Genomic DNA, 25,095 nt, shown 5'->3' with positions numbered 1-25,095 from the left:
CATGTTTATTGCCAGATTTGTTGGTTTAATGATAATTACCTTAAATTTGTTCCAAGTCAATTTATCTTTGGATAGGTCTAGTAATAATGAAATATGGCTTAAAAACTGAAACTGATTTCATGCGTTACAGAAATAAAGAAAAGAAACATCTTCAGTATCTAGTTTTATTTTTATGTCAATTTGGATTTATTTATATTAAAAAACAAAGTATCAAAAACAAAATAGCATCAAATCATCACTATTCGTTATTATATATTTTAACAGAAATATTCTGATATCATTTTATTTACATATTTCCCTGTATATTTTAGACTTTTGTTCTTGAATAGCAATAATATTTAAATTACTGCTCTTTCATAAGTATATTGAAGGTTTTTATTTTGTGTTATTACATAGACCCATTATAATTACATTTTTTAAAATTATGAAAAGCATTAGAAATAAAAAGTAAAATCATAGTATTTGTTTCTTGATTTTCAGAAGTATGAACAAAAGGAAATTAAGGAGCCAAAATCTTTCTATTTCTCAGATGAGAACTAGCTCAGAAAAATTTAAATTAGGCCAAATTTTCACTAAAACTGTCAATCGAGAAACTGATGTCATTATCAGGAAAGAAAAAGAAAGGTTAAAGATTTATTTACGGACATTTTTTTAGAATATAGTTTTATATTCTCATTTAAGTAAGTATAAAATTAAAGAATTCATAGTATGAAATTGTGGTCATTTCTAACATGCCTTAGTGTCATTTTAGCAATAAAAATACACTTCTTGTTTATACTATGGTATTGCTAGCCTATCAGTTTACATTTGATCATTCTAAATTCTAAATAACTGTACAGAATGCTGCTTATGTATGTCCTATATAAACAAGGGCACGGTTTTGGGTTGGGTGGGAAAAGACTTGATTCAAACCATAATGGGGTTAATAATATTTTTATTGAGATAGGTTTTATCCTTAACACCTAGTATTATATTGGCATTTTCTGAGCTATGTTATAAATCTCTGTTGAATGAATAAAAAGATGAAAAGATGGGTGGATTTAGAAAATAAATTTAGGATGTGTTTACCCTTGACCTAGCACCCCACTTTTGTTAACCCATATCCTAAAAATATGAGTACTAGTATGCAAATATATATGTATAAGCATATTTATTATAGCATTACTCTTAGTAACAAAGCACTGAAGATAAAGATAAATGCCTATCATTAGACAAAGAGTAGACTAGGGAGGAAATTATAATTTCCATTCACACCAGGGAATATTATGCAGCCATGAAAAAAACCGTTAGGGTTATATACCAGATTTCCATGTAGAATTGCTGAGAGAAAAAAATAAATTGCAGAAAAGTGTGTAAAACACATTTTTTTTTGTAAAAAAGTGACTCAAAACCCATATATATAGGCATACTTCACTTTATTGTACTTCACAGATACTGCAATTTTTTACACATTGGATATTTGTAGCAACCCTGCATTGAAAAGTCTGTTGACACCACTTTTCTAACAGCATTTGTTCATTCTGTGTCTGTGTGTCATACTTTGGTGATTCTCACAATCATAAAATGTTTTCATTATTATTGTATTTGTCACAGTGATCTGTGCTTAGTGATCTTTGATGTTACTATTTTAATTGTTTTGGAGCACCATGAACCAACCACACCCACATGAGATGGTGAACTTATTAATAAGTTCTGACTCCTCCACTGACCAGTTTTCTCTTATCTCTCTCCCTCTTCTCCAGCCTTCCTATTCCCTGAGACACAACAATATTGAAATTAGGCCAATTAATAACCCTACAGTAACCTCTAAGTGTGAAAGTAAAAAGGAAGAGTTAACAAATCTCTCATTTTAAGTCAAAAGCTAGAGATGATTAAGCTCAGTGAGGATGACATCTTGAAAGCTATGATAGGCCAAAAGCTTAGGCCTCTTGCCAACTAGTTAACCAAGGTGTAAATGTAGAGGAAAAATTATTGAAGGAAATTAAAAATGTTACTCCAGTGAACACATGAATGATGAGAAAGCAAAGCAGCTTTATTGCTATTATGGAGAAAGTTTTAGTAGCAATTTCACTCATGTCAAATTTAAGAAACAAAACAAATGAGCATGAGGGGGGAAAAGAGAGGCAAACCAAGAAACAGACTCTTAACTGTAGAGAGCAAACTGGTGGTTACCAGAGGAGAGGTGGGCAGGAGGATGAGTGAAATAGGTGATGGGATTAAGGAGTGCATTTGTGATAAGCACTAAGGTGATGTAAGGAAGTGTTGAATTACTACATTGTACACCTGAAACTAATATTACTGTTTGTTAACTAACTTCAATTTAAATAAAAACTTAAAAAAAAAAAAACCAGCTACAACATTCCCTAAGAAAAAGCCTAACCCTGAGCAAGACACTAACTCTCTTCAGTTTTATGAAGGCCAGGAGAAGTGAGGAAGCTGAAGAAGAAAAGTTTGAAGATAGCAAAGATTGGTTCATAAGGCTTAAGTAAAGAAGCCGTCTCTATAACATCAAAGTTTAAGGTGAGGCAGCAAGTGATCCACAAGATCTAGCTGAAGAAAGAGTCTCTTCAATAAATGGTGCCGGGAAAATTGGACATCCACATGCAGAAGAATGAAACTAGACCACTCTCTTGCACCATACACAAAGATAAACTCAAAATGGATGAAAGATCTAAATGTGAGACAAGATTCCATCAAAATCCTAGAGGAGAACACAGGCAACACCCTTTCTGAACTCGGCCACAGTAACTTCTTGCAAGATACACCCACAAAGGCAAAAGAAACAAAAGCAAAAATGAACTATTGGGACTTCATCAAGATAAGAAGCTTTTGCACAGCAAAGGATACAGTCAACAAAACTAAAAGACAACCTACAGAATGGGAGAAGATATTTGCAAATGACGTATCAGATAAAGGGCTAGTTTCCAAGATCTATAAAGAACTTCTTAAACTCAACACCAAAGAAACAAACAATCCAATCATGAAATGGGCAAAAGACATGAACAGAAATCTCACAGAGGAAGACATAGACATGGCCAACACGCACATGAGAAATCACTTGCCATCAGGGAAATACAAATCAAAACCACAATGAGATACCACCTCACACCAGTGAGAATGGGGAACATTAACAAGGCAGGAAACCACAAATGTTGGAGAGGATGCGGAGAAAAGGGAAGCCTCTTACACTGTTGGTGGGAATGTGAACTGGTGCAGCCACTCTGGAAAACTGTGTGGAGGTTCCTCAAAGAGTTAAAAATAGACCTGCCCTACGACCCAGCAATTGCACTGTTGGGGATTTACCCCAAAGATACAGATGCAATGAAACGCCAGGACACCTGCATCCCGATGTTTCTAGCAGCAATGTCCACAATAGCCAAACTGTGGAAGGAGCGTCAGTATCCATCGAAAGATGAATGGATAAAGAAGATATAGTTTATGTATACAATGGAATATTACTCAGCCATTAGAAATGACGAATACCCACCATTTCCTTCAACGTGGATGGAACTGGAGGGTATTATGCTGAGTGAAATCAGTCAATCGGAGAAGGACAAACATTATATGTTCTCATTTATTTGGGGAATATAAATAATAGTGAAAGGGAATATAAGGGAAGGGAGAAGAAATGGGTAGGAAATATCAGAAAGGGAGACAGAACATAAAGACTTCTAACTCTGGGAAACGAACTAGGGGTGGTGAAGGGGAGGAGGGTGAGGGGTGGGAGTGAATCGGTGACAGGCACTGAGGGGGGCACTTGGCGGGATGAGCACTGGATGTTATTCTGTATGTTTGCAAATTGAACACCAATAAAAAATAAATTTATTATTAAAAAAAACTAGCTGAGATAAGTAATGAAGGTGGCTTCATTAAACAATAGATTTTCAGCATAGATGAAACAGCCTTATATTAGAAAAAAGATGCCATCCAGACTTTCATAGTTGGAGAGGAGAAGTCAGTGCCTGGTTTCAAAGCTTCAAAGAACAGACTGACTCTCCTAATAGAGGCTAATGTAACTGGTGATGTTAAGTTGAAGTGAGTGTTCATTTACCATTCCACAAATCCTAGAGCATTTAAGAATTATGCTAAATATATCCTGCCTGTGCTTCATAAATAGAACAACAAAGCCTGGATGACAGCACATCTGTTCACAACATGTTTTACAGAATATTCTAAGCCTACTGATGAGACCTACTGCTCAGAAAAAAAGATTCCTTCCAAAATAGGGACTGCCCATTGACAATGCACCTGGTCCCCCATGAGCTCTGATGGAGGCGTTCAATGAGATTAATGTTCTCAAGCCTGGTAACACAACATCCATTCTGCAGCTTCTGGATCAGGGAGTCCTTCAACTTCCATGTCTTATTATTTAAGAAATTAATTTCCTAAGGCTGTAGCTGCCATAGATGGTGATTCCTCTCATGGTTCTTGGCAAAGTAAACCGAAAACCTCTGGAAAGGATTCACCATTTTGATGGCATGATGAACATGTGTGATTCATGGGGAGGCCAAACTATTAACATTAAAAGGAGTTTGAAAGAAGTTGATTCTATCCCTCGAGGATAACTTTGAGAGGTTCAAGACTTCAGTGGAGGAAGTAAATGCAGATGTGGAAATAGCAAGAGAACTAGAATTAGAAGCAGAGCCTGAAGATGTGACTGTATTGTTGCAGTCTCTTGATAAAACTTGAACAGATGAGGAGTTGCTTCTTAAGGATGAGCAAAGAAAGTGATTTTGTGAGATGAGTCTACTCTTGGTAAAAATGCTGTGTAGACTGTTGAAATGACAACATAGGGTTTAGAATATTACATACACTTAGTTCATAAAGCAAGTTTTGAGAAGATTGACTCCAGTTTTGAAGTTCTACTGTGGGTAAATGCTATCAAACTACATCTGCTACAGAGGAATCTTACATGAAAGGAAGAGTCCATGGATCTGGCGAGCTTCATTGTGGTCTTAAGAAATTGCCATAGCCTCCTCCACCTTCAGCAGCCACCACCCTGATTAGTCAACAGTCATCAACATCAAAGCAGGATCCTCCACCAGCAAAAAGATTACAACTCACTGAAAGCTCAAATGAGGGTAGCATTTTTAGCAATGAAATATCTTTTAATATGTACATTTTAGACAATGCTAATGCACATTTAATGGGGTACAGTATAGTATAAGCATAATTTTTACATGCACCTCTAATGTTTAGGGAAACCAGAACATTTATTAGACTCACTTTTTTTCAATATGAGCTTTACTGTAATCTGGAACCAAATTTACAATATCTGAAGTGTGCATGTATGTAAATTTATATTTGAAAAATATGGAAGGATGTGTTTTACACTGTAACCTTGGTTTAGCAGCAGGAGCCAAATTAAAAAAAAAATAATTTATGTAAGCTGACAGTCACTTTTACACATTTCTATATAATGTATGTATAAATAAACTTGAAAAAGAAAAATCAGAGTAGAATTTTAAACTCATGTAAAAATCCTAAATGATTTTGAAATCACTTCAATTCAAAGATTTTGAAGTATTGATTTTAAACATTCTTTAAAATGTTTGCATTGAAATAACTCTCACTAGCCATAATGCATATGTACCAGCTTATGCATTTAGACTCCTGCATGTAAAGCTTAGAAAAATGTATCAAAACTCAAAACTTCAAAAAGTTCCTTTTCATTAAAAAAAAATGTATTGATAAGATATCTAACTTCCTAAGAATAATTTTACTGATTTTTTCCTATAGAAGGAAAAGCTTATGAGTAATGTGAAAACAGACCTTGACATATGGAAGTTATGATTTTAATACAGGTTCTGCTGGTTTTTTTTTTTTTTTAATTTGGAAAACCTGTATTAGAAGCCACTGATTTATCTGACAGTGAAATGACTTGTGAAATAATAGCTGATTTCTTTAGTTATCAGTGGTTTGATCAAATTTGTGGTCTCTTTCTTAGTACATGTCAATGTCTAAATACAATTTTATTTATATATTTTTTGACTTTCAAACTGTGTGTCCTACCAGCTTTAATTACTAGTGGAGTATTTGTTGTTCACATCATAGGTTGGTTGTGTTTACAACATAAATGTAACTTTATTTTACCAAATTTAAATTTTATTTTAGTTTCTGTAGTCCCTTATAAATATTACCATTTTAATTGTAAATCTTTATACTTCATATAGAGGTTATAGCATACATTAAATAAATCAGGATTGTATGGAAAAAATTTGCCTCTGTTTTAGACTATCTTATAGAAAACTGAATGTATTAAACTAAAATAGAAACTTGCGTCTTGTTGAAAACGATTTTGTCATTCATCACTATTAAATAACCTATGCTCCAGGTATGTTTTAAATATGTTGTAGCTATGAAATTAATTTGACTTGAATTTTTTAGGAACACTTTCTATAAAAAACAAAGCATGTACACATCTAAAACAAAATGCTAAACTTTATTGAAATTTACAATATATGAAATGCAATAAAACCTAATTACATGTTTTATCTTTTCTATGATGCAGTTGTGTAAGTTACTTTAGGTCCACAATCAGTATTTCCTTGACAATGTTAGCCTTTTATCAGAACTGGAACACTAATAATCAGAACATAGAATTTAATAGTTACCACATTACCTGCATGATTAATGTGTTCATGACCGTATATTACATTGAAATTCAATTCATTGAATATAGCCCAGATATTTCTCAACCTCCTGGTTTTTGAAAGGTAATTTACACTTGAAAAACATGGGCTTGAACTGTAGAGGTCCACTTATACATGGATTTTTTTTCAATAAATACAGTATAGGACTGTAAATGTATTTTCTCTTATGATTTTAACATGTTTTCCTCTAGCTTACTTTTATAAGACTACAGTATATGATACATACAATGTACAAAATATGTGTTAATCAATTGTTTATGTTATTGATAAGCCTTCTCATCAATAGTAGGCTATTAGTAGTAAGTTTTAGGAGAGACAGAAGTTATACATGGATTTTTGACTGCATGGGGGGTTGATGCCCCTAATCCACATATTGTTCAAGGACCAACTGTATTAAATAATTTCAAAATAGTTTTCAGATCTAATATTGAAATATTTCCTCTAATTACTCTTTACTCCTTTCAGAGGAAATGGATGTAGAAGCTCGACTTACTGAACTATGTGAAGAAGTTAAGGTACTTGGATTTTTTTAAATTAACATTATCAAGTTATTTGAGTGGATTCTGTTTTCTATTCTAAATATTTTATCTAAGAACACTTAATGATTTATCCTTCCTCAAATGGTTGATCATGGTAAAATCACAGCTTAGTTGGTAAAAAGATTATTGGCTTCAGCATAAAGTTAACTTATCATTAAAATGTACATGGGGACGCCTGGGTGGCTCAGCAGTTGAGTGTCTGTCTTCGGCCCAGGGCATGATCCTGGAGTCCCAGGATCGAGTCCCGCATCAGGCTCCCTGCATGGAGCCTGCTTCTCCCTCTGCCTGTGTCTCTGCCTGTCTCTCTCTCTGTGTCTTTCATGAATAAATAAAATATTTAAAAATAAAATAAAATGTACAGTATTCTGCATAGAAATGAAATAAAGACGATCAACTATCAAAAGTGTGCCCTTCAATTAGTTTACTCAGAAGAATTTCTAGACAAATTTTTAAAGCATCCTTAAACTTACATATTTTTGTAAAATGATAGTTTAGAATAAAAATTTTTTTATATCAGCAGATCATTTTGTGTCTCAGACCATTTTTCCACTAGTTTATCCTTGAAATTAAATAGATTTTTGTTTGTCCTTTTTTGGCCATGGAACTAAATATTCTATTTTAAGATCACTGCATATTTCCTTCTCAGTTAGCTACATTAATGGAAGAAATCAGAGACTTGAATCAAACAAAAATATATATTTGGCTTGGGAATGTAGTTCCATATGTAAATTTGAATGAGGACTAGACTCCTTTGAAAAAGGTAACTTACCTTCTCCTTATAAAATTATACATATGTAAAATACACTAGTAATTTTGTATACTCTCTTAGAGGTTTTCCCCACAGCTCAAATAAAATAAACATTTTAAGAATCATTGATGTTGTTATAATAGTTGCCCAAAAGAACATTAAACATTTAGAAGTAATCTTAGTAAGATGTGTGCAATTAATGTGAAAAAAATCTATAACATTTCACTGAGATATTTGAATAAGTAAACATACTTTTGAATGGAAAGAGAAACAATCACTGGAAGATACCAGTTTTTAGTTAATAATTTATATATACATATCAAAATACCATTAGAAATGTTAAAATTAGATTTTTTTAAAAACTCACTTGAAGAGAGGTAATAATGACTTAGAAAAACTTTTAAAATATGTATTATTGTAGAGGAACTTGCCCAGCTCAGTTAAAATGTAGATAAAATTCTAGTCATAGAAATAGAGTATGACTTCTCTAAAAGAACAGAAAGACCGGTCAATGGAACTAAGTAGCACTGAAACAGCAGTATATTTAAGAATTGATTATTTGATAAAATATCACAAACATTGGGTTCTCTAAATAGTAAAATTAGTTATTTCTACTATGTTATAGAAATTCTGAAGAGAGTATAAAGTTAAATGTACAAAAACAATTAGGAAAAACATTTGCATGTATGTGTGTATGTAAACAGTCTGATCTTGGGATATGAAATAATCTCTTCAGGGTAATAGTAAAAAACCAAATATACTGATGATTTGAAACTTTTTAAAAAACAAAATACTTGGTAAATTAAGTTGAGAAGCAATATACTGGACGAAGTTATTTGCAATATTTAAAACTGGCAAATAATGCTTATATAAAAAGCTATGTATCAGTTTTGAAACACCCTTGTGAAAAAGGGATATGCATATATTTCACAAAAGTGCTAATAAACATGAATATAAAGAATTGCAGCATTATTCTAAGTTCCCATGTAGCCATTTAAAAGAATTAGGGAAATTTCTATACACTGACATGGATTATTTAATTCAAGAAATATTTATTGATCCATGATGCCAGGTACCAATTTCATACTGAAAAGCTCTTCAGGATATATTAATTAAAATAATTGGAGAAAAATATGAATATGATATTATATACGTTTAAAAGGCAAAAAGCTGTATATAAATTTGCTCATATTTATGTGATTACATATAAAACATTTTAAAGATGTATATAATGCATATACATACATGATACATACATGTTATATGTGTGTATATGTATTCTAAGCTATTAACTAATACAGAAAAGAGTTGTGTGAAGGTCAGGATTATAAAGAAAAATTTTTATTCTTTGCTCTACATCTATGTATAATAAATTTTAAAAATACTACATGTATTCATGTAATACAAATAAGTTCTTTTAGGTACACATTTAAATTTCAGTAAGTAAATGTACATCACAAAGTAAAGTTTAACATAATAAACTGGGGTAAATTTTGGTAGCAGATAGAATAGACAAAAGATATAATAATATTTGAAGAGCTCTTACAAATCCGTAGGAAAGCCTGATACTTTCCATTTCTCAGGTTAGTATAGGATACCCGTTTACAAAATAGGCTAATGAATGAAACATTGATTAGATTGAATATAATCTCACCATCAAATAAAATTTTAAATATTATCATACCATTTTTAACCTATCAGATTGGCTGTGATTTTCTAATAATGTAATGCTTGCTGAGCTATGGTAAGATACAGATTTTTCTATCTCATCTTGGAGATCTTTTTCAGAGATTAATTTGGCAGTATATATCCAAAACCAGAGTATTATTTCTCAATCAGTACCAAATAAACAATCAGACTCCTATATGTTGTAACTTATAATACAAAAGTATTACCCTAAGGAAATGCCCAATGATAGGAGAATGGATAAATGACTTATGGCATACTTACAATCTAAGTTATATAACCTTAAAAATGTGCTTTCAATAAGTGTTTGGAGGAAAATCCTCGTTAACAAAAACGGCATAATAGTATATATGATTCTAGTGCTTATATCTATAACTGAAAAATTGGAAAACTCTACAATAAAATGAACTTAATTTTCTTCTTTTCTTTACCTGTTTTACAAGTCTATTTAAACAATATTTTGTAATCAAACAAGATCAGTGACTTCTATGAAAAAGTGTATATCCATATAAGAGAAGATAATGTTATTTGAGAAAATACTATAGAAATGTAAGATCTTATTATTCCTACATTTATACATATAAAATAGCTTGTCATACTTTATCCTAATTTCCTTTTTGACCAAAAAATTTTATTATTATTTATATTTTGACACATATTGTAAGAATTTATGTAAACCAGAGGAGTAATTTATGTTTGAAGGGATGCTTTCCTAGTAGTGAAAATACTGACGTCCTCTCAGAACCTTGGTGCCGTGATTTCTGAAAAGTAAAAATAATTATAAGATATCTAGAGAGTCTTGCTCTCAGGGGATTAAAAAACAAGTTGTTTACATTATTCAGCCTATGATAAAACCAAGAGAATTATTTATACGTGTGTGTAGATTATACTGAAAATAGCATTGCTTGCCTTACACAACACTGTCTAGTTACTGTCAAATGCTTATTCAATTCTTCTTTTCCTAAACTCCGTTAAAACTATTCTTGGAACAAGACTGCATGTTTCCATTTATTTTAGAGTACATTTTAATCTTCTCTATGTTCTTGAGACATGAAAACCTTGTTAGCTTTGTTTTTAATATGTTTATAAAATGTTTCCCAGGGCAAAATACATCTGTAGATTTATTATACATTGATAAATCTATATTTGTTTTATGCTGATTCTATTAGATTCCCTTCCAGAATTCTGGAATTTTTCAACATTTTCTGAGTTTGACCATAAATCAGGGGGCTTTTTCCTTATTTAGCCTGTAATTCCTTATTCATTCATTCATTTATTCATTCAGTAAATATTTATCGAGTGACTCCTGTATTCTGGTAACCAAAGTTACAAGAGTTGAATATGACACAGTCCCTTCCCTTCTTATTAATTTTGCTGAATTTTTGTTTTATGTTCTCTCTGAATTAGCATAGATAAATGGAAACTTGGTTTGCAGGAGGAAGAAAGTCTACTGAATTGTAGACTTCAGAAAGAAGTAAAAATAAGCTGAGTTAGGATATATCATATGTGATAAGCAATGTTTTGAGGGGTTTTTTGGTTTTTTTTTATTAGAAAGGGAAGATAGAGCTATAATTAGTACTCTTAGGATATACCGAACTTGTGAATAACTTTCTTTTCACATGGAATATGTCATCTGCTAGGTGATGGGTCTAGAGCTCAGGAGAGATGTGATACAGATATAAAAATTTAGCAGTCATTAGTATATAAATGATATAGGAGTGACTTTCAACCTTAACCTGAATAGACTACTTCTACCTTCTTTAGGATGGGGAAATGAAATTAGCATATATCTTATATTTAAGGTAGATTTTCTAGTATTGCTAGTAATTGAAGACAGATGTTTCCAGCAAGATATTATCTGCCTAAATAGTGCTGCCTCAGTGAATTTTTTAAAAAAGCATGTCTTCGTAATAAAAATGCTTGTCTAAAAGAGAAGGAATCATTCTAATAGTCTTTGTTCAAAAATCCTTATTCTACCTATTCAAGAAATCCAAATGCCTTGTAGAAGATCCTACACTTCATTGTATAACTCATTACTTTTAACTTGTATCATCAGTTTAGGTGAATATTTAAATAAACAGGATAATTTAATACCAATATTAGAACACTCATAACTGTATATAAAATTATTTACCCACTTTTCTTTCTTTGCTCATATAAGTCTTTGAGTTACATTGGAATGTGGGCTCTAGCATTTAAAATGTGCTCAGTAAACAGTGGGTGAATGAATCGTCACAAAAGAGAAAAGTGTTTGATGACTCTTTGAAAGGATTACTGTTAGTAATATTAGAACTTAGAAACATAGGAGTGAGGAGAAAATAATAGTACTTTGGAAAGTATCTCTGTCCTTTCTGAAGAGTTACAGATCTTTTCAGTACTTTACTTAGCAGATTAGAAATGAAATCTCATCTAAAAATTTTATAACCTTCATCTTGATTTGTATATTGTGTTTAAAAATTCCCAGAATTTTAGTGTTTGAAGCTGATCATGCTCTATAGAATCCTGATTTGTAATTTTAAACTATATTTGACATAATTTCAGTAACAAGATATCTCAGATTGAAGTATCAGTAAGTTGAAAATTGCTGTAGTAACCATCACATAGGAAAAAGCATGCACACGCATGTACACACACACACACATTTCTCATTAAAACTAAAAATTTGTCTTTGTATTAATGTTCTCAATAACACATTGTATTTAGACATGTTAAGTCTCAGGAAGCAATGAAGTTCTTTTCTTGTCATTTCAGAAAGTAGAAAATCCTGATGAACTGGCAGAACTTATAAATATGAATCTTGCACAACTTTGTTCACTTCTAATGGCTTTATGGGGACAGTTTCTGGAAGTTATAACACTACATGAAGAACTAAGACTTTTATTAGCACAAGAACACCATACTTTGAGGGTAAGTTAAAGAAAAATGATGTTAGAACATTGTGATGAATAGTATTAGTTATTTTTAGAATTTTCTTATGAATAAAAAGCTTGATTCTTAACTATACGTTGATAAATTAGAAAAGGCATTTACTGTACTGTTGTGTTCCTGTTTGATTTAAGTTAATAATAGAATGATATAGTTGAGCACGTGATCTACCTCAGTTACAACCCCTGCCACTAACAAAAACCTCTAAATGTAACCAAAAGAGAAAAATATATGATATAGGCTAGCCCCTGTTATTATAGCCAGGTCTCATTAGGAACAGAAATCAGGAACAAGAGAGCCATCTTAAACTAATCTAGAATCTTTCTCTCCTACTTTTCCTCCTTTTGCTTCATTTGGGATGTATATTACAAACTTGGAAAGTGAAGGGGAGTAATCTAGACGTACATGTCTGCTGTGGGCTTACTGTGGACCTTGTGCAGAAATGTTTGTACAGTTATATTGACTAGCTTATCAAGAGGCTTTGATGGGATCCCTGGGTGGTGCAGCGGTTTGGCGCCTACCTTTGGCCCAGGGCACGATCCTGGAGACCCGGGATCGAGTCCCATGTCAGGCTCCCGGTGCATGAAGCCTGCTTCTCCCTCTGCCTGTCTCTCTCTCTCTCTCTCTCTCTCTCTCTCTCTTTCTGTATGACTATCATAAATTAAAAAAAAAAAAAAAAGAGGCTTTGATATACTAAATATCTGACTACTTTTCCAGTTATCTCCTTATATGTTCTGCACACACTAATTTTCCTGACCTACTAGTAGATCCTCAAAAACACTGTTTTCTTTTTTCTATTTTTCTTTTCATTATTATAAAATACAATATTATGAAAGTCAGAAAAGTACATAAAATGTGCACATTTTAACAATTAAAAACACATATCCTTTTAACTCTCACTCAGATCAAGAAATAGAAAATTGTCAACACCACATCAGTTTTCTGTGTTTTTTCTAATTTCTTTTCCCCTCCTTACGTTGAGAAGTAATCACCATCCTGTCTGTTGGGATGATGAATTCACCCCTTCTCTTTTAGTTTTACCATCTATTTATGCATACTAAATAATACAAGTTCACTCAGGATTGTGTTTGTGAGAGTAATCCATGCTTTTGTCAGTAGCTATAGACTGTTCATTTTTGATGGTGTGATGTATTTCATTTATATCCACTCTACACTGTTGGTGGACATTTGGATTGCTTCTAACTTATAGCTGCTAAAACCAAGCTACTGTGAACATTCTTGTATATACTTTCTGGCATCCAGTTACTCTGAATTACTTGTAAAGGAAATTGCTATGTCATAGGATATGCATAACATCAGTTATTTACTAGTAGATGCCCCACTGTTTTCCAAAATGGTGCCAATTTTCACTCCCATCAGCACTTGATGAGAGATCTTGTTATTCCACATACTCCCAAACTCTTGATTTTGGTAAACATTTCAAAAATGTTGCCAGTCTGATACCATTGTGGTTTTCATTTGCATTTCTCTGATGACCTGTGCAGTTGAGTACTGCCTTGTGTGTGACTGTTGGCTGTGTAGATTTCCTGTTTCTGAAGTACCTGTTCAGGTTGTTTGACCATTTTTCTATAGGATTACCCTTCTTTTTCCTCTTGATTTGGAATACTTTTCATATGTGTTCTAAATACTGGCCTTTGTTACATTTTTATAAATAAATCTTCTCTTGTGTCATAATTTTTTTCTTTTCACTATCTTTGTGCTGTCTTTTGATAAACTAGAGGTCTTAATTTTAGTGTAGATGGAACAGAAGAGAAAGACCAGACATAGACATATCTATACTTGGATGTAATATATGCAGATCAGCAAGGAAAATTTTAGGTTTTAAATAAATGATGTCAGGACAATCAGATATTCATGTGGAAAAGTATTATATAAAATTTAGTTCCAGTTATCTTGAAAATAAATACATAAGGCAAAATCATAAGACTTATATAATAGAGAAGTTACAGAGGAATTACTAAAGTAGTGCAGAATACTCCTGTATATACTTTTCACCAGAATCACAAGTTATACATATATATATATTTGCACATATACATGGATTTTCTTTTTCCTGAATCATTTGTTAATTAGAAGCATCATGTTCTTTTATCTGTAAATACTTCAGGGTATATTGACTAAGAACAAAGATAGTTTACTTAACTATGCTACAGTGATCAACTTTATGAAATTTAATATTGATACAATACTGATATCTAATGTAAAACTCATTTTATATTTTATCATTTGTCATAATAATGTCCTGTGTGATTTTCCCCTTTTCTGGGATCAAATTCAAGATCACACATTGCATTCAGTTGTCATGACCCTTTATATACTTTAGACTCATTTAATCTGGAATAGTTCCTTCTATTTTCTTTGTCTTTCATGAAGAATACTGGCCAGTAGTTTTTAGACCATTGTTCAATTAGAGTTTCTCTTATGTGTAATATATTCCTTGTGGGTTCCATTCAGGTGAATAATATTAGTGGAAATACTACATTTTATTTTATTTCTTTTTCAATATGTTTTGATAAATTATGTTTTTTTAAGGAGTTTGTTCTAAATTTATTTATTCGCACCAAATAACTCATTGTATCCTTCAGTTATTTTTTTAACATCTGCAATATCTGTTTTTTTCTATTTCATTCCTGATATTAGTTGTGTATTCATTTTGTTCCCTTATAAGTCCCACCAGAAGATTGTCATTTTATTAGTTTTCTCAAAAACTAACTTTTGATATTAATTCTCTCTTGTGTTTTTTGTTTTCTGTTTTATTAGTTTTGCTTTTGACTTTAGTATTTCCTCTCACTTTCTAAAAGTTTAGTTTGCTGTCTTTATAAGACTTCTGTTAAGTAGGTGTTGAGCTTATTAATTAATAGCATTTCCTCTTTTCCATTATACACATTTAAGTTTATAACTTTCCCCCGAAGTACTGCTTTGGCTACATTCCGCAAGTTTTGGTATGTTGTTCTTTTTATCCTTTGGTTCTCAAAATTTTCTAATTTTGGGAGCAATTCTTTGATTCAGGATTATTCAGGAGTTTTTTTCATTAATATATAAAATGGTTTATTAAAATAATAAATACATCTCTTCATTTTCTGGATGTAAATAAAAACAATATACTAGTCAATGACAGGACTCCATAGGAACCACTTTATATACACTACCCCCAAATGGGAAATCTCCCAGCATACCAATAATAATTTTTTGGGGAAATCTTTGATTTAAAGCAATAAAGGTAAGCAAAACTATGATGAAATACATACTAGATATGTTGTCCTATATTAGCAGTCATCATTTTTTTCCTTGCTCAGAAATCCAAGAAATTGAGTACCTTCCCATAGTCAGTCTTCTTCTGAAATAAGGGACCAGAGATAGTTCTTGTCCAGAAGTTATCGTGTTTTATATCAAGTAACCCTGCAATCCTGAATTAGAGGTTGGCACTTATAGCCCAAAGGTAGTCATCTATATAGCATGGACATGATAAAGACCAGTAATTTTTGAAGGGGATCTGCTGCATAAACTCTGCTGATTTGGGGTAGTTTAGAAGAATGACTGACTGACTAAAGCGTTCACATCATTTCTCTTGAATAATTTAGACATGGAACACAAAAGATACTCAGTTACTAAACAGTGGCAGTTGATTTCTAGTTTATCTTCATTGTAATTAGGAAACAGTCTGATTTCAGGAATTTAATAAACTTTGAGATTTGCTTTACCTATATTAGGAATATTCATCAGGTTCTGGGTTAAGTATTCTAAATATATCTGCTAGTTAAGTTTATAAATCATTTTGCTCAAATTTTTCATATTTTTAATGAATTTATGGCTTTATGGCTGCTAGTGCTATCAATTATCAAGAAAAGTATGGCAAAATCTCCCATTATGGCTGTAAGTTTGTCCTTATTTGTTGTTACCAGGTAGTAAGTGATAGAGATGAGATTCAAACCCAAGCAGTATGGCTCCATAGCCTGCATTCTTTACCACTTGATATTGCCTTTCAAAATGGAGAAGAGAATGATAGCAAGGTTCAGAAGCAACTTTGTAGAATAATGTTTTACCAGGTTGTCTGGAGTAGAATAAAAACAAGAAGGCAAACTTCAATAGAGAGAAGCTAATGAACACACATTGGAAAAAGGGGGCAAAGAAGGGAGGCCAAGATAAAAATTGGGTTTATGGAAAATTCAGATGCCAGAGATAAATTGAAATTTTTCCTAGAGCTTCCGTTTTTTTTTCACTCCATCCAGATAGCAATATAGGGCCTATTTAATTCCTAAAAGAAACAAGGAAGAGTAATTAAGACATGGCAGGAATGTGGCCCAATGTTAGATTAGCACTAGGTGGTATATGTTGGCAAATTGAATTTATATAAAATATTTTTAAAAAAGAAAATGCCCTAATGTTACTTCACCAGGAATAATAAACCTTGCCCTGTCTTGTCCTGTCCTGCTATATATCACAAAAACTGGAAATGGTGGTATATTATGTCCTCTGATTCCCATTTATGCATTTAAACAGAAATTTTTTTCATAAAGCATGTCTGTATTCTGAGAATATATTGCTAATCCTGCAGTAACCAAAATAGTCCAAAGGTCATTCATTGTATAGAGACAGAATTGGCTATAGTAAAGTCTATAGACTGTCTAATAATGTATTCAGAAGCAGCAAAATTGAACCAAGTCACAGAAGTGAACATAGGACATAGAATCTCATGTTGGGTTGAAAGCAAATAGGCAAAGAGTTCCTTTCCTCAAGGGCTCAAGAGCAGCTGCTTCTGTAATGTGCCATATTGAGCCAGATGATGCTGATGATTTTGTTCGAGGTCTCATTTGTATTTCTTACCCACTGCACCATCCAAAGCAGCAACATAAACTTAGGGATGAAGATCTGTATCGTATAAAAGATCCTGTGTTGTTTGTGTCAGGCTCAGCAGATGAAATGTGTGAAAAGAACTTGTTGGAGAAAGTGGCACAGAAAATGCAAGCTCCCAATAAAATCCACTGGATTGAGAAGGCAAATCATTCCATGGCAGTGAAAGGACGGTCAACAAATGATGTTTTCAAAGAAATAAATACACAGATTTTGTTTTGGATCCAGGAAATCACTGAAATGGACAAGAAATAATTATATTTAGCTGAAAGCCTTGTTATTTTGAATACAAATACAGTTCATTTGATAAAAACAGCATACCTCTCAGCATTATGAGATATTTCAAATGAATTTAATGTTCTTTAATGTTTCCCCCATTTTTAAAACCTGTTTTAATTGTGAAATTAATGTCCTTTATATAATATCCTTGAGGATATTATAGGCAAATAGGCAAAGAGTTGGACTAAAGAGGAAATGTTAAGTCTCTACTTGAAAAGAACAATGTAATGAATTAGTTTAACATTTGTTCTACTGTGTTATTTGATATCAAGATACAGAAAAGACAGGTTTTCTGGTTCTTAGAAAATTAAGTCATCCAGACTTACAGAATTCTGTAGTAATGTGGCATACACGTTGAGATTAAAACATAGAAACTATTAATATATGAATGGTTCCCAGTACACCATATTACATAAAAAGATAAAAGGCAATGAGGCAGTATCAACTGTCCCTTGTTTTTGTCCCACCCATAACAACAAAAATTTGCATCTGTCCATAAACAGAGTGACTGTAAGAGCTGTAGGATCCAGTACCATATACCAGGGAAACCTGGAGACATCCCACCCACATGTGCACTGGATAATAAGCAGACAGATTTCAGTCTTGACTGGACCCCGTAGTGGCCTGTTTACCAGCTCTTGCTCCTCTTGGCTATAATCTGGAAACTTCTGGCAAACACCAATTTAGACAGTTACCCGGGGTTGAGAAAGCCTTTATGCAAGTTCAGATTTCCAGAGAAGCTCCAGCATTCCACTGGAGCAAAAGAACAAGTTTGGATGCATTCAAGTTCTAGCAAGAGGAATAGCTTGTTTTTATATAAATCACTTCTCACCCAAGATAGCACAGCTTAGATCCATGAGAACCCTTCTTGGTCTGTGATTTTTCCTACAGAGAAAAGGGAGAACAGCACTCCAGAGATAGGTCAGCCTTACGTGTTGCAGGAATGAGAAAAGGAATACAATACTAAAGTCTGCCACAAGAGGGAGCAAGAAATATGAAGTAGGTATATCCATAGAAGGTCTGAGAAAGCCTCAGAAACTGGCAGGACTAAAGAATGGTATTTCTACCCTGAAGACAGTAAATACTGGAGGAGATGGCTCTACTTCAGATGTTAAGGTGGCAGTGCAGAACGCCAAAGAACATGAGGGGCGCCTAGGTGGCCCAGTCAGTTAAGCGTTCGACTCTTAATTTCCCTCAGGTTGTGACATCGAGCCCTGCATCAGGCTGTGCTTGGGCATGGAGCCTTCTTAAGATTCTTTCTCTCCCTCTGCCCCACCCACAAAAAAGACAACTCCAAAGAACATGAAACACCATGACATCACCAAAGGATCACAATCCTCCAGTAACTAAACTCAAAAACATGGAAATCTGTGATTTGCCTAATAAAGAATTCAAAATAGCTATTTTAAGGGACACTAAGTGAGCTATAAGAAAACACAGAAAGACAATTCAACAAAATCAGGAAAGCAATACACAAAATGAGAAGATTAACAAAAATAGAAATCATTAAAAAAAAAAAAAAAAGAACCAAAAACAAATTCTGGAGCTGAAGAATTCAGTGAATGAATAGATAAATGCAACAAATAGCAGTCACAGCAGAATGGACCAAACAGAAAAAAGAATCTGATGAAAAATAAGAACTTGAAATACCTGTCAGAGGAGAGTAAAGAAAAAAGAATGAAAAAGAGTGAAGAAAGCCTGCCTGATCTGTGAGATATCATCAAAAGAAATAATTTGTAATCATTGGAGTTCCAGATGCAAAACACAGGGAGAAGGGGGCAGAACGCCTATTAAAAGAAATTACTGAGAATTTCTCAAACATAGGAAGACATTGGGTATCCAAGTAAATAAAGCTTTAGGTCACCAAACCAATTAAAGAGATTCTCTCTATGACACCTTATAGTAAAACTGTCAAAAACCAAAAACAAAAAAATAATCTTGAAAGTTGCAAGAAAATGAAGATTGTTTTCTACAGTCAATGGATTTATTAGCAAAAACCTTATAGAACAGAAGAGAGTGGGATTATATATTCAGAATGCTTAAAAAATACCTACCAATCAAAATACTGTTTCTGACAAAGCTATCTTTCATAAACAAAGTAGAAATGAGGATTTTCCTAGACAAAAGCTGAGGCAATTCATCACTATTAGGCCTGCCTTACAAGAAATGCAGAGAAGAATTTGCAAACTAAAATGATAGGGTACTAATTACAACATAAAAACATATCAAAATAGGCAGCCCTGGTGGCTCAGCAGTTTAGCGCCACCTTCGGCCCAGGGTGTGATCCTGGAGACCCTGGATCGAGTCCTGCATCGGGCTCCCAGCATGGAACCTGCTTCTGCCTCTGCCTTGTCTCTGCCTCTCTCTGTGTGTCTCTCATGAATAAATAAATCTTTAAAAAAAAAAAAGTATCAAAATATATAACATGCCAACAAAGATAAGTATATAATCAAATTCACAATACTTTAATATGGTAATGTGGTATGTTAATCACTTAACCCTAATGTAAAGGTTAAAGGACAAGTTAACAAGTGTGTTAAAAATAACTATAACTACAATAATTTGTTAATGAATACACAGTATAAAAGTGGTAAAATATGACATCAGAAACATAAAAGGAGGACAATAATAGGATAGAGTTTTTGAATGAGATTGAAGTTAAATTGTTTTCAGTGTAAAATAAACTGTTACATCTACAAGGTGTTTTATGTAGGCATTATGATAATCACAAAGCAAAAAGCTATAGAAAATCACAAAAGATAAAGAGACTCAAAGCATAGCACTATTGAAAATCATCAGTTCACAAAGGAAGGCAGCAAAAGAGGAAGAAAAAAAACTATGAAACAGCCAGAAAACAACTAATAAGATGACATTAGTAAATCCTTACATATCAGTATTTACTGTAAATATAAATGGCTTGAATTCTCCAATCAACAGTCATAGAGTGGCTGAGTGGATTAAAAAAAAAGAAAAAGAACCAACTATCTGCTATCTACAAGAGACTAATTTCAGCTTTAAGGACCTCCATGGGCACAAAGTGAAGATTCAATATAAGTAGAAACTTAAAAACAAGGATAGCTACACTTTTTTTTTTCTTTTAAGAATAGCTATACTTATATCATACAAATGGACTTGAAGCCAAAATGGTAACAGAAGACAAGGTCATTAAATAATGATAAAGGGGTTCATCAAGAAGATCTAACAATTTTAAGTATATATGGACTCAGCATTGGAGCACCTAAATATACTAAGCAGATACTAACATTCTGTAGGGAGAAATAGAAAGCAATACAGTAATAGTAGGGGACTTCAGTACCTCACTTTCAACAATGGATAGAGCATCCAAATAGAAAATCAATGAGGCAACATTGGACTTGAACCATAATTCAGACCAAATAGACCTAACAAACATATATAAAATATTCCCAACAGCAATAGAATATACCTTTTTCTCAGGTATACATGAAGCATTTTCAGGATAGATCATGTGATAGATTTAAAAAGTAAGTCTTAGCAAATTTTAAAAGATTGAAATCAAACCAAGTATCTTTTCAACCATAACAGTATGAAACTAGAAATCAATTTAACAGAAAGGAAATCTGGGAAAATCACAAATATGTGGAGGCTAAACAATACTCCTAATTAACTAATGTGTCAAAAATCTGAAATAAATAACCTAGATTTACACATCAAGGAACTAGAAAAAAAAAAAAAAACTAAGCCCAAAGATAGCAGAAGGAAGGAAATAAATATTAGAAATAAATGGAATAAGATAAGAAAAACAATAGGAAAAATCAACAAAACTAAGAACTGGTTTTTTTTTTGAAAAGATAAAATCAATACCTTTAGCTAGACTGAGAAAAAAGAAGATGCAAATAATTAAAATATGGCATGAAAGGACAGTATAACTGATAACTACAGAAATACAAAAGATCGTAAGAGACTAATTATAAAACAACAAATTGGATAACCTAGAAGTGTATAAATTCCTAGAAACATAAACCTACCAAAACTAAATCATGAAGAAATAGAAAATCTGAATAGACCAACAATGAACAGTAACCAACAATTATTCAGCAAAGAGAAATCTAGGAAAAGTTGGTTTCACTGGTGAATTCTACCAACTATATAAAGGAGTAAAGCTAATCCTTCTCAAATTCTTCCAAAAAATCAAAAAGAAAGGAACACTTCCAAACTCATTTTACAATGCCAGCATTACCCTGATACCAAAACCAGATAAAGAGAGTACAAGAGAAGTAAACTACAGTCCAATATCCATGATGAATATAGAAAATTGAACATGCAAGAATTCTTAACAAAATATTAGCAAACTGAGTTTATCAGCAGATTAAAATGATCATACACTGTGATTACGTGGGATTATCCCTGGGATACAAGGATGGTTCAATATATGCAGATCAGTAAATGTGATATACCACATTAATAGAATGAAAGATTAAAATCATATCATCATAACAGATGCAAAAAAAAAAGCATTTAACAAAATACAGTATCCTTTTATGATAAAAAACAACAAATTAGGTACAGAAGGATATATATAATAATAATATATAATGATATGTCAAGCCCACAGCTAACATCATACTCAATGATGAAAAGTTGAAAGCTTTTCCTTTAGTATTGTGAACAGGACAAGGGTGCCCATTTTCATCACTGCTATTCAACAAAGTACTGGAAGTGCTAACCAGAGCAATGAATAAAAAGCAAAGAAGGCATCCAAATCAGAAAGGAAGAATAAAATAGTGTCTGATTGCAGATGATAGGATTATATATATATATATATATATATATATATATATATATATATCTCCATCAAGAAACTGTTGGAATCAATCAACAAATTCAGTAAAGTTGCCAGATACAGAATCAACATACAAAACATAGCTGTATTCTGTACACTAACAATGAAATATCTAAGAAAGAGTATAGTTCCATTCACAATAGTGTCGAATACAAGAAAATACTTTACATTAAACGTAACCAAGGAGCTATAAGATCTATTACTGAAAATGATAAGACTTTGATGAAGGAAACTGAAAACACAAACACATGGAAAAATATTCCATGTTCATTGATCAGAGGAAATAATATTTTTAAATATCTATACTATCTAAAGCCACCTGTAGTTTCAGTTCAATCCCTATTGAAATTCCAATAGTATTTTTCACAAAAATAGAAAAAACACAATTCTAAAATTTTTATGGAGGGATCCCTGGGTGGCGCAGTGGTTTGGCACTTGCCTTTGGCCCAGGGTGCGATCCTGGAGACCCGGGATCGAATCCCACATCAGGCTCCCGGTGCATGGAGCCTGTTTCTCCCTCTGCCTATGTCTCTGCCTCTCTCTCTGTCTCTCTGTGACTATCATAAATAAATAAAAATTTAAAAAAAATAAAATAAAATAAAAATTTTATGGAACCACAGAGGACCCCAAATAACCAAAGCAAAACTACAAAAGAAGAGCAAAACTGAAGGCATCACATTTCCTGGTTTCAAACTATACTACAAAGCTATAGTAATCAAAACAGTATGGTACTGGCATAAAAATAAACATGGAAACAAGTCAAGAGTCCAGAAATAAGCCTTTGTGTATATGGCCAACTAATATTTGACGAGAGCCAATAATCCTCAATGGGAAAAGGACGGTCTCTTCAACGTAGTATTGGGAAAACTGGGTATCTACATGCAAAAGAATGAAATTGGACCCCTATCATAAACTGCTCACAAAAACTAGCTCAAAATGAATTAAATACTTAAACATGAGACCTGAAACCATAAAACTCCTAGAGGAAAACATAGGGACATTGGTTTTGGCAATGGTATTTTGTATTTTGGCTTTGACACCAAAAGCAAAGACAAATAAATTTAAACAAGTAGGACTACTTTAAACTAAAAAAAGCTTCTGCACAGCAAAGGAGACCATCAGCAAAATGAATGGGAGAAAATATTTGCAAATCATAATCTGATTAAGGGTTAATATTTTTAAAAATATTAATATATAACGAGCTCAGGCAACTCAAAAGAAGAAAATTTGATCAAAAAATGTACAGAGGAACTGAATAACCATTTATGCAGAAACATAGAAATGACCAATAGGGGATCCTTGGGTGGCTCAGCGGTTTAGCGCCTGCCTTCGGCCCAGGGTGTGACCCTGGAATCCCGGGATCGAGTCCCACGTCGGGCTCCCTGCTTGGAGCCTACCTCTCCCTCTCCTGTGTCTCTGCCTCTCTCTCTCTCTCTCTCTCTCTCTCTCTCATGAATAAATAAATAAATGAAACCTAAAAAAAAAAAAAAAAGACCAATAGATACATGCAAAGATGCTCAATGTCACTAATCATCAGGGGAGTGCAAATCAAAATCACAATGAGTTATCACTCCATACTTGTTATAATGGCTGCTATAAAAAGTCAAGCGATGACAAGTGTTGGCAAGGATGTGGAGAAAATGGAACCCTTTTGCACTGTTGGTGTGCATGTAAATTAGTGCAGCCAGTATGGCAAACAGTATGGAAGTTTCTTAAAATTTTTAAAGTAGAACTACTGTATGAATTAGCAATATCACTGCCAGATACATATCCAAAGGAAAAGAAAACAGAATCTCAAAGAGATATCTGCACTTTTATGTTTATTGCAGCATTATTACTGTAAAGGACCTGAGATCTGTAAAGGACTTATGATCAAATAAGGTAACCTACTATAGATTGATTAAGATAGGACATCAGAGACAAAGGACTTTATTACTCACAGAAATAGCAGCACCCTTAGTATTAGCACTTGGACTCATTTCTTGACTCCGTTTCCAGAGCCCAACATGAAGAAAGCCAGGTCCACACTAGTGTATTGCATCACAGGAGAAAATTTTGTGCTTAAGGGTCCCAGATATTTTGTAATGGACATGGGCATGCCTGCTTTTGCTACAAAGGGAATCTTTATCTACCAAGGGTGTTAGTAAACCTGCCCTTTGCTCCTAAGGAAGCATCTTCCCAGGCTGTTCTCACTACAAATATTCTTGAAAAGATAGTCTGGAACAAGGACAGTCATTGCTTCTGCTTACAAGACTTGCAGAAATATGAGACCTTGAAGAATTGTCCTTCACCAGTGTCTTACAGACAACTCATTTTCAATGCAGTTTATGCCCTCGACAATTTTACTGATCTTTATTGCTAGTGCATCCAAAAATGCCTCTTGTGTTAGAGTGCTTCCCAGTATACCATCAGAGATGCCATATTTAATGTGTATTGTAGCTTGTGCCTAGAACTGTAAGTCCAATGTTAAGATGAATATATGCCCTTTACAGACTTGGAGAGCCAGGTTTTGTCCTTTGCGCTTTGTCCTAGCATTACAGACTTGTATTTTGCCCTGAACAAGCTCTTGTT

At 33.1% G+C, this 25,095-nt stretch overlaps 1 protein-coding gene across 17 annotated transcripts in view; it reads left to right on the top strand.

Moving 5' to 3' along the window:
• Positions 1-25,095, top strand: part of FAM135A (family with sequence similarity 135 member A) — a 124,755-nt gene that overhangs the window by 56,424 nt on the left and 43,236 nt on the right. For 16 of the 17 annotated variants that reach the window (XM_041754302.1, XM_041754286.1, XM_041754332.1 and 13 more), the window contains 2 exons: positions 7,119-7,168; positions 12,378-12,533. In XM_041754302.1, the coding sequence (XP_041610236.1) occupies positions 7,119-7,168; positions 12,378-12,533 (206 nt within the window). The remainder of the gene's footprint in view (positions 1-7,118; positions 7,169-12,377; positions 12,534-25,095) is intronic. The other variant, XM_041754356.1, reaches the window with a different exon arrangement.

The sequence above is a fragment of the Vulpes lagopus genome, chromosome 1, assembly GCF_018345385.1.
Source record: "Vulpes lagopus strain Blue_001 chromosome 1, ASM1834538v1, whole genome shotgun sequence".
In the NCBI taxonomy this organism is placed as follows: domain Eukaryota; kingdom Metazoa; phylum Chordata; class Mammalia; order Carnivora; family Canidae; genus Vulpes; species Vulpes lagopus.
The sequence above is the reverse complement of the archived record's forward strand: the minus strand, read 5'-3'. Positions and strand labels throughout refer to the sequence as shown.